This window comes from Colius striatus, chromosome 2 (genome assembly GCF_028858725.1).
Source record: "Colius striatus isolate bColStr4 chromosome 2, bColStr4.1.hap1, whole genome shotgun sequence".
Taxonomy (NCBI): Eukaryota; Metazoa; Chordata; class Aves; order Coliiformes; family Coliidae; genus Colius; species Colius striatus.
The window spans coordinates 46146451-46156748 of NC_084760.1; the positions used below are offsets into that span (position 1 = coordinate 46146451).

Genomic DNA, 10298 nt, shown 5'->3' on the forward strand with positions numbered 1-10298 from the left:
CAAATGGGGAAAAACAAAAAATAGGAAAAAATGGGAAAAAAATAAGAAAAAAAAGGGGGGAAAAAGACATCCCTTTTTCTCGTGGGTCTGTGGCTGTGAAACTCAGACAGAGGCTTTGTGCCATCACCACCCCACAGCCCTGCACAACCCTCCGCCCCAAAGAGCAGCAAGGAAAAAAAATTGTTCCGTTCTCCCCAGGATGACTTGATTCGGGGGAGGAGGCACCGACATGCGGAGGAGGGGATGTTTCCCCCTTCCCCACCCCTACCGCGGCGGGCCCGGCAGCCGATAGCATCTCTCAATTAACCGGGAAGCAGAAAGCCGGCCGTAATCCCGGCGCCTCCTCCGCAGCCAGATGTGACCTCCTTTTCCCAGGACATTGAACTTGATGTCTCTTAGGGACACGAGGACAAGGCTTGGGGGGTGGGTTTTAGCCCCCTCCCTGTCTCTGCTGAACCCCACTTTGGGGCTGAGGGGGTTTTTTTTCTTTCTGGAGGGGGGGTTGCCCTCTCCCGGGAGCTTTCTGCAGAGCCTCTGACTCACATCGCCAGCCAGTTTTAATGAGACTCGACGAAGATTAAGCTTTAATTCCTACTCCTTATCAGCTTCCCCTCGAACCCTCCAGCAAATGACAACTGGGAGCCATCAGGCTGACAGGGATGAAGGTGACTGTGGTGTCAGTCAGGAGGCCCCAATGGATGCTGTGCCTCCGTTGCAAGGGAAGGAAGTATCCCACCCAAACCTCGATGGGGTTGGGAAATAAACGAGGACCTCCTTCCCAGGTGCTCATCTTCACCCCAGAAAGCATCTGGAAATCCTACTGGAGCAACACATGAGTTGTAAAGCCATCGTCAGCGGGGTCTTCCTTGCCTCTGAGCATCTTTTTATTGAGGGTGGGGGATTAGACACTGGGCCAGGCTGCCAAGGGAGGTGACCCCATCGTTGGTGCTTTTGCAGAGCCGTGTAGCTGAGGTGCTGAGGGACATGGGTTGGTGCTGGGCTTGGCACTGTGAGGGGAGGGGGTGGACTGGAGGATCTTAAAGGTCTTTTCCAACCAAAATGATTCTATGACTCTGTGATCCTGGTATAGGGGCTTCTGGGTGCTGGTCCAGCATGGAAGGACCTTGGTGCTACCAAGAGTAGCCTCAACCTTCACGTCCCCATCCTGCTCCTCTCCATCACCTCTATCTCATCCCCTCACTAGCTTAGAAACCTGGAACCTGCTACCAACAACCACGGGGATGTTGGATCCCTTTTCCCAGTGGGATGAGGGTGAGGGTGTGGGCAGATGGGCCAGGAGGATCAACCCTCCTGTTAGATTTGGTTCCCAGATCTCTGGGGAGAGGGAGGGACACGCATAGCCTTAGTCATATCACTGAATCGCCAGTTCAAGTTGCAAACACAGACGGAACACAAAGGGCTCTTTGGGAAATGGTTTTGGGCTCTATACTGGGCGAGCCCAGACTCTGGCAGTCCCTGTGTCAGTCCCTTGAGACAGGGACTGGTATGGCAGCACCCCAAAAACAGCCAGGAGGGGAGAGTGGAGCAGGACATCCTTGCTGGGCTCGGGTGATGTTTGGATAAGGAGTGTCCTGCTCAGGCGACAGCTGGGGACGTGCTGCCCCACCACGTCCACCTGCTAAAATAAGCCCCAACTGGGACCGGTGCCATGGAAAAAATGAAGCCAGGACACACTGGATCTGATCTGGGGATGGGAAGGCACACAGATTCCTTTCCCGAAAGGGTACTTTTGGCTGGGAGACAGGGAACAGGCATGTTTTAAAGCGGGGGCAGGGGGAAATTGGTGGTGGTGAGGGAGGACAGGCTGAGACCGGGCAGCTTTCAGTGCAGGTGTGGGGCTCGGTGGTGCCAGTGCTGTCCTGGTTTGACAGGTGTCCTCTCTCCGTGCCCCACAGCCGCTGCCGGTGCCGCCATGAGGGCTGTGCTCTGGGACCTGCTGCTGCTCTGCCTCTTCGCTCGGGCACGGGGCGACTGCCAGAGCGACTGTCTGCGCTGCGACCGCCACCTCTACCGGGACAGCTTTGACGTCCTCGTAAGTCCCTCTCCCACCATGGCTGGTAGCACACGTGGGTGTTGGGCCAGCTGCATCCCCCCTGCACACACACACACTGGGTGGGCATCCTCCTGTCTGTGCTGGGGCTGGGGTTTGGGGTCTGGGCAGGGGGGGGCTTTGGTTGCCAATTGGTGACAAACCTCGAGGAGAATGTACTGTCACTGTCCCTCCTCCTTGGGCACCCCCCAGGGACACCATGTAACAAGATGATCCCAAGGGAGGATGCAGGCCCCCAAATCTGCTGCTGGGAGTGATAGGGACGAAGCTGCAATGGCCCAAGGAGGGTCCTAAGACTCTGAGTATCCCCAGCTTTCCTGCCCCCGTGGCTTGCGGAATTGCTGTCCTCACCTCTGCCAAGACTCGACCTCCACCCCAGACTCCTCCAGCATCCTTCACGGATCCACCAAAACCGCTCTCTGAGCTCCACCAGGATGGGGCCAGCTCTGCAGATGGCTGAGGAGCCACGGGAGGCACCCCACAGCCCCTCTCATCCTCTTGATTTACTTGCAACACTGGTGGAAAGAGACATTAAATAGCAGGTTTGATTTTTCCCCAGTCCCCGAATCCTTCCTTTTCCCCTCCACTGAGATGTAGCCATGCCCTGGCTGACAGTATTTCATTCCCTCCCATTCCCCCTCCCTCCCACCTGCTCACCTATTTATTAGCAATGATAAGTCATGGTGGGTTGAGACGTCCACTAAAAGGAGCCAGCAGCTCAGAAAGCCCCCAAGACTGGGAGATGTCCCCCTAAAACTTCCAGGGCTCTGTGGAGATGCTGGAGCCACCTCAGTGCCACCTCCTTTCTGGTAAAGCCTTCTGCAATCACACATCGCTGCCACCAAGTTTTGGGGGGTAGTTGCCCTGGTTGTGCCCCAGAATGTTGTTTTGCAGTCTGAAGGCACTGACATCTCTGCAGGGCTCCCCAGTTCCTGCCCAGTCCTGTCTCTGGAGCTGCAGTTTGCTCTGTCTTCCCCAGACAGCAAGATGGAGAGGAGATGGGATGGTTGGTGGCTCGTGGGGCCCATGCAAGATTGTATCTCAGAGTCAAGAGTGGTTTCAACCAGGAGCTGAGTAATCTTGAGGCTCAGTTTCAGCTGGAAGAAGTAGCATCATGGTGGGATTTGATACAATCCTCCACAATATCCAAAGAAGTACTTTCCAAGAAGTCTCATCCATGACACGGCTGATCCATCTTCTGAGGTAGAAATAGGACATCCTCGTGAATAGGAGATACCGCTGCACCAGCATTGTGGCTGCCAGGGCAGAACAGGGACCAGCTAAAGGAGATGCTCTTCAAGATGTGGATGAGTCACCTACGTCCTGGTCCCCAGAGGCATCAGGGACAGTGCAAACCCACAGTGGCGCCACTAATACCAACTGAAAGTCAGAAGGAGCCTCCCTGGGTGGTTTTGGCACTGGAAGCGGAGGAGCACTGGCTCGTGTCTTCTGAGGACTTCCAAAACTTTCCTAGAAGACGTTGCCTTGTGAATTAAGATCACGGCACAATGGCCAAGGACCTCAGGATGTTCAAGGGGCTGTTTTGCGGATGAGCAATAGGACCACTGATGGTCTTCAGCCTGGATGACACCTGGGGTCATCCCTCTACAAGTCTGTCAGCTGATGCTTACCAGAGCTGATACTTGCCTGTCATCCACCACCTTTCATCTCCAATGCAAGGCTCCATCAGGGCACTGTCCATCAGATGTAGACCCTGCCAAAGCCTTGGAGATCCCAGGACAGGATCTTGGTTGGGCACAGAATGCCTCCAGTGTCTCCTCAAGGACCCTCGTAGGTGTCATCAAATCATTACAGAATCAATTTGATTGGAAAAGACCTGTAAGATTGAGTCCACCCACTGATCTCACAGTGCCAAGCCCTCCACTAACCCATGTCCCTCAGCACCTCAGCTACACAATGGAGCTTGGCAATAGCTCCAGGGATGGGGACTCTACCACCTCTTGGCATACAACACCCTTGTCACCACCTCACTTTGGGACAACTGTTTTTCTGTTGTCTTTGTGCCTGAGGAGCCTGTCTACCCTCAGGGATGGAAAAGGCTAATTGCTGCAGAGCCACGTGCTTGAGCTGCAGCCCTGAGACACCATGGTGGGATATGCAGCACCTCTTTCCTGGTAAAGTTAATGAACTCACAGTGAAGAGGGTTTTTGCAAGGGTTTTGTCTCACAGACAGCCTGTAGTGATGAGACACATTAATGTGCTTCAACATGGGGTTCCCCAGCTGGTGTTAAGCATTTGAAAGAGTTCATTTTGAAGATAACACTGGGATGGAGACGCTTCAACGTGAGTGAAGAAAACCCTTCCCTTCTGGACACTGCAGCCCTGGTTTCTTGGGGCATTCATGTAGTTTGGTTCTTCTACAACGATTTCCTGAATGGTTTCCCCCGGGCGCTGGTTTTGGTGGTACCAGCCCACCTGGGGCTATCACCCCACAATGGTGCCAGGGCTGTGTCCTGCCTTGGTGGACGAGGCCTCTTGGAAAGGGACGAGATACAAACCTGGTGGGATGCACCCATGGGTGCTAAGGAAGCCCGATGGCACCTCTTGATGAAGCTGCTCTTGATGGCCTTTAAAGGGATATGGTGATGAAGGCAGGTTCCTAGAGATTGGGAGGAGGTGCCACACCTGTCTTTGAGGAAGGCATGAAGGAGGATGTGAGAAACCATGGGCCGGTTGGCCTCACCTCAGTCCTTAGAGACGTGGTGGTGCATGTCATCCTGTAGAACGTTTCCAAACAAAGGAGGAGAAGGTCATTGGGAGCAGCCAGCATGGATTTCTGAAGAGGAAATGGTGCTTGACCAACCTGATCCCTTTCTGCAGTGAGACAACCAGCTCATCTCAGCTTTCATCGGGCTTTGACATTGCCTCACATGACACCTGGTAGACAAGCTGCTGAAGCACAGGGTAGACAAATGGGCAGTGAGGTAGACTGGAACCTGGAGGAACCTGACATCTTCATCCATGACCGGGATGACGTGGCCGATGCACTCTCATCAATTAGCAGAGGATGCAGAGCTGAGAGGTGTGGATGGTGGATGTCAGGGTCACACTGCCATGCAGAGACACCTTGCCAGGATGGAGAAATGGGCTGGTGGGAACCTCAGGAAGTCCAACCAGGTGAAGAGTAAAGTACTGTCCCTGGGGAGGCACAACCCCAAGCAGCAGGACGTGCCGTGGGCACACACCAGAGTTACTTTCCTACCTCCACTGACCTGTGACTTGGTGATTTTTTGGGGCTCGTGTCCACGCGAAGGGCCCAGAAGCCCTCAGCATGACATGGTGGGGTGGGAGCATGGAGTGTGTCCAGGGGCAGGGTCTCTCTAGGGAGGGTTGGGACAGGGATGGTGAGCACCAACCCCTCTGCTCACAGTGCCAAGCCCACCACTAACCCACGTACCTCAGCACCTCAGCTACACGGCTTTGCAATAGCTCCAGGGATGGGGACTCCACCAGCTCCCTGGGCAGCCTGGGACAGGGGCTGACAACCCTCTCAGGGAAAAAGTTCTTCCTCAGCTCCAGTCTAAACCTCCCCTGGGGCCCAGGAACAGGTTTTTGGAGGAAATGCCTCCTCCGGTGAGGCCAAGCAAAGGCTGATGAGCCGCCAATGCCTTTCCACAGGTGTCTTCCAATGCGTTGCATGTCTGGGTGGGCTGGAACTGGGGGGGATACTCAAGCACCTGGCATTTGTGGGGACACCAAACCCCTTGTAACCACCCATCCCTGTGTCTCCCACTCAGGTCTGCATCCTGGAGTGTGAAGGCGAAGCTGTGCCACGGGCCACCTGGGAGCTGTGCGCCGCCGCCAGCCGAGCCGCCCCACGGCCCCGTGACCTCCCGGATCTCCCGGATGATCCCTGGCACGAGGCGGCAGCTCCGGCAAACCCGCTGCAGGTAAGAGAGCTGCTGCGGCGGCAGGAAACCGAAGATGAAGGTGTGGAAGCGGTGCCGCGAGCCTTCGCTCTGCCCCCCGAGGACATTTCCCGACGGCTCGGCGGTTTCCCGCGGGAGACGCGTGGCTCGTGGCCAGCGGCGCCAACGGCCAAGGGGGTGCAGAAGAGGTACGGGGGCTTCATCGGGGTCCGCAAGTCGGCGAGGAAGTGGAACAACCAGAAGAGGTTTAGCGAGTTCCTGAAGCAGTACCTGGGCATGTCACCCCGCTCCAGTGAGTACGACATTGGCGGCGGCATCAGCGAGCACAACGAGATCTAACGCAGACCCCGCTGCCGCCCGGCTCCGTCCACCATGGCCAAAAAAGTCAACCCTCTACCCCCTCTCGAACACCACATGTCCATAGGTGCAAATTAAAAACAAAAAAGGGGGGGGGGGGGGGGCGGGGAGGGGAGCAAAACAAAGAAAAAGAATAAAGGAAAAATTGGGAAACAGCTTGGAAAAAAATGGAATTGGGGAGGGAGGCTGAGGGAGGCAGATGGAGGGTGTGCGGGGAGAGGCCCGGGGCTGTCACCCTCCTAGTTATGAGTAAAAGGGTACTCGACATCAAATAGGTCTGCAGGATGGTTCAGCTCCCCACTCACCACCTCCCCCCCAAAACAGAGCAGTGAAAAATATCCCAATAAGTTAGGAAAACTGAAAAGTAAATTTTTAGATTTAAAAGCTTTCCCATTTAATAGTTGGAACAAATTTAACACTTCGAATAAAAAATTAAAATTCAAATACAGTTCTTAACTTCAAATAGATTGCAATAGTTTCACATGAATTCCAAACAAATCCTCACAGATCCAAATCTAGCTGAACCTTTCCCTCCCCAGTGCCAGTTTGAGCGGCAGGTTAACCCCACTCTGCTGCTCCCCGGGACACGCCGGGATGCTGGGAGCCTACACCCCCTACCCTACAGCTGCCGAGAACACCCGCTCTCAGTCTCCCCAAATTTACAATTTGGGAGAATTTTCCCCCCCTTTTTTTGGTGCTTTTTCTTTTTTATTTTTTCCCCCTGGGTGGCATCTCCCAAAATTAGGGGATGCGCCCTCTGCTCCCTCTGCTCTCGGCTCAGCTGCCTTTTTTTTCCTTCCTCTTTTCTTTTCTTTTCTTTTCTTTTCTTTTCTTTTCTTTTCTTTTCTTTTCTTTTCTTTTCTTTTCTTTTCTTTTCTTTTCTTTTCTTTTCTTTTCTTTTCTTTTCTTTTCTTTTCTTTTCTTTTCTCTTTTTCTTCCCTTCCCTTCCCTTCCCTTCCCTTCCCTTCCCTTCCCTTCCCTTCCCTTCCCTTCCCTTCCCTTCCCTTCCCTTCCCTTCCCTTCCCTTCCCCTTTCCTCCCTTTTTTCTGTCCTTTTCTCTTTTTTCCTCTTGTTCGTCTTTCTTCTTTCCTTCCTTTTCTTTTTTCTCCCTTTCTTTTTTCCTCCTTTTTTCTTCTTTCCTCCTTTTCCTTCTCTTTCTTCCTTTTTTCCTTCTTTTTTTATCTTCTGTTTACTTCCCTTTTCTTTCCCTTTTTCTTACTTTCTTCCTTTTTCTCCCTTCCCCCCCATTCTTGTTTTCCTCTTCTTTTTCCTTCTTTTTATTTTTCCTCTTTTTTTCTTCCTTTTTTCCCCTTTCTCTATTTTTTTTATTTGTACTTTTTTTTATAGCGTTCCGGCACCGCATCCCAGCACCTTCCGCCAGGCACAGGCCAAACTAACCCTGCTCCCGTCCGCCCCAGCAGCCTCCGCCACCCTCTCTCTGACGGACCCCCGAGCGCTTCCGACTCGCACCCGTTCAGAAATCACTTTGCTCTTCACTCACTAAAGGCAGATTTAAACCAGGACCCGACGAATTTCGGCCGCCGCCGGCGACGGAAGGCAGATGCTGCGGGGAGGGGGAGAGAGGACCGCGGGGCAGCGGGCGGAAATTTAAGCCAAATAGGGGGGAGGGGAATTTTGCCCCTCCTAAAAATATTTGGGGGGATTTTGGTTGGTTTTTTGTGGCGTTGGCCACTGCCAACAAGCCGCCTTGGATCCAGCGGGAAAATCACCCCCCATGCCCACCTCAGCATCCCTCCAGCCCATCACTGGTGGGGCTTTCTGCTTCCCCCAGGATTCCTTTCCAGCTTTTTGGATGAGGGACGCAGAGCGGTTACCTCCCGCCGCGGCGGGTGCGCAGCTCCCACCAGAGTGCCCGGAAACCACCTGGAAATGGTTCATTAAACAAAACAAAACAAATCGCTTTTTTTTTCTTCTTTTAAAATTTTGTTTCCCTTTTTACATTTTTTCTCCTGTTTTAAAACTTTCTTTCTCCTTTAAAAACTTTTCCCTCTTGAAAATTCCTCCTTTTAACATTTTCTTTCCCTCTAAGAAAAATTTTTTCCCTTTTAAAAATTTGTCCTCTTTGAAACTTTTGTTTCCCTTAAAAAAACCCTCCCCCGTAAAAAACATTTCCCCCTCTTTATATATTTTTCCCTTAAAAAAAGGATCCTTTTAAATTTTTCCATATAAAATTCTCTCTTTTAAATTTTTTTCCCGTTAAAAACATTTTTCCCCTTTAAAATTTTCTTTTCTTCTCCAACTATTTTCCCCTTTTAAAAATTTTACTTTTAAAATGTTCTTTCCCCTTTTCAAATTTTCTTTCCCTTTTAGTTTTTTTTTCCTTTTAAACATTGTTTCCTTCCCTCTTCAAAACATTCTCTTCTTGTCAAACTTTTCCCTTTTTCAAATTCTTTCCCTTTTTAACATTTTTTTCCTTTTAAACTTTCCCCCCCCCCTTTTGAAAAACTTTTTCCTCTTTTCAAAACCGATTTTTTTGGGGGGACTTTTTTTTCAGGCGTTTTCCTTGAATCCTCCGGGGTTGACTTCTTTGCTCAGCAACACAAATCGTGCCCGTGTTTCCGTTGCGCCCCCCCACCCCTCACCCCTCCGGCATGCATCGGGTCCCTCCCCACACCCCCCGGTGTCACTCCCAGGAGGAGAATCGGAGCCGGTTCATTCTCCTGACTAATTTGTTACCTCCTCCCCCAAGTTAAAAAAAAACAAAGCAGGATCCCAGGAGCGACTTTTCCTGGGTTTCATCCGCGCCGTTGCCCTTCACTGTTCCAAAAATTAAAATACAAGTATATAATATAACCCCCGCGGGAAAAAAACCCCCACACACAACAGAGAGAAAAAACTAGAGAAAACCATTAATAATTCCAGATCTTGTTCTTTTTAGTTGTTTCATACAAAGATTTCTCCATTAAACTTGTACATAGCAAAAGGATTAATAAATTAGTTTACTGTTTCTACGATATAATTGCGACTGGCGACCGTCACTTGGGTGGACACTGCCCCCTCCCTTGCCATGGTGGAGGAGGAGCCAATCGCCCAGTCAGAGGGGGGAATAGTTTGGGTTCAGGGAGATTTTTGTAAACTTTGTAAATTATTTCCAGAGTGGGGGCTTTTAGGGTGGGAGAAATCTCACCTTGTGTGGGCTGTTGTTGAATGACCGGTGGGAGGGAGGTTGGGGTAGTTGCATATGTGCCCCACAGCCAAAAACAGATCAGGGAGAGGGAAAAAGGGATTTTAGAGTTGAAGAGAGAGAAAGAGAATTTGGGCCTCACTCCATTGCCCCCTGGTCCATTTTCCATTGGTGCCTGTACTCACAGCCCTCCATCAGCCCCATGGCGAGGTGAAAGTTCGCGGGCTCACCTTGCAGGAGCTCTCCCAGATTGGGTTAACAATGGTCTCTGGGCAGAGAGGTTACTTCTGCAGGATTTTTTGGGGCAAGAAAGGCAGCTTTTCAGCTCAAAAGTTGACCTGCAGCAAGGGAGTGCTCCTGGATGAAAGGCTTTCCGGAGGCCCTCATGGCAGGACAACAATTTAAAAGTAGGTTCAGTACATTAAACCCTTCCCTCCCTGCAGCTTCCAGTGGGAAAAATTGAAGTATCAATGTTCCGAATGAGGGATCGAGGGCACCCTCAGTCAGCTTGCAGATGATACGAAGCTGTGAGAGAGTGTAGATGTGTGTGAGGGCAGGAAGGCTCTTCAGAGGGCCCTGGACAGGCTGGAGCAATGGGCAGAGGCCAATGGGATGAGGTTTAACAAGGCCAAGGGCCGGCTCCTACCCTTGGGCCACAGCAACCCCAGGCAACGCTCCAGGCTGGGGCAGAGGGGCTGGAAAGCTGCCGGCAGGGAAAGGGCCTGGGGGGTTGGTGCCAGCGGCTGAAGATGAGGCAGCAGCGTGCCCAGGTGGGCAAGAAGGCCAGTGGCACCCTGGCTTGTATCAGCAGTGGTGTGGCAGCAGGCCCAGGGCA

General features: G+C 52.0%; 1 protein-coding gene across 1 annotated transcript; it reads left to right on the top strand.

Moving 5' to 3' along the window:
* Positions 1-1933: 1933 nt before the first annotated feature.
* Positions 1934-7715, top strand: PNOC (prepronociceptin). Its single transcript, XM_061991195.1, has 3 exons — positions 1934-2053; positions 5830-6253; positions 7666-7715. Exons 1-3 carry the CDS (start codon positions 1934-1936, stop codon positions 7713-7715), a joined length of 594 nt encoding a protein of 197 aa, XP_061847179.1.
* The last annotated feature ends 2583 nt before the right edge of the window (positions 7716-10298 follow it).

What these genes read in the sequence shown, in the direction of transcription:
- PNOC (XM_061991195.1), top strand. Translation starts at nt 1,934, where the DNA reads ATGAGGGCTGTGCTCTGGGACCTGCTGCTGCTCTGCCTCTTCGCTCGG. An exon ending in GGGACAGCTTTGACGTCCTC is followed by an intron (nt 2,054 to 5,829) that starts GTAAGTCCCTCT and finishes TCTCCCACTCAG; the next exon opens with GTCTGCATCCTGGAGTGTGA. An exon ending in GGGCATGTCACCCCGCTCCA is followed by an intron (nt 6,254 to 7,665) that starts GTGAGTACGACA and finishes TTTTTTTTATAG; the next exon opens with CGTTCCGGCACCGCATCCCA.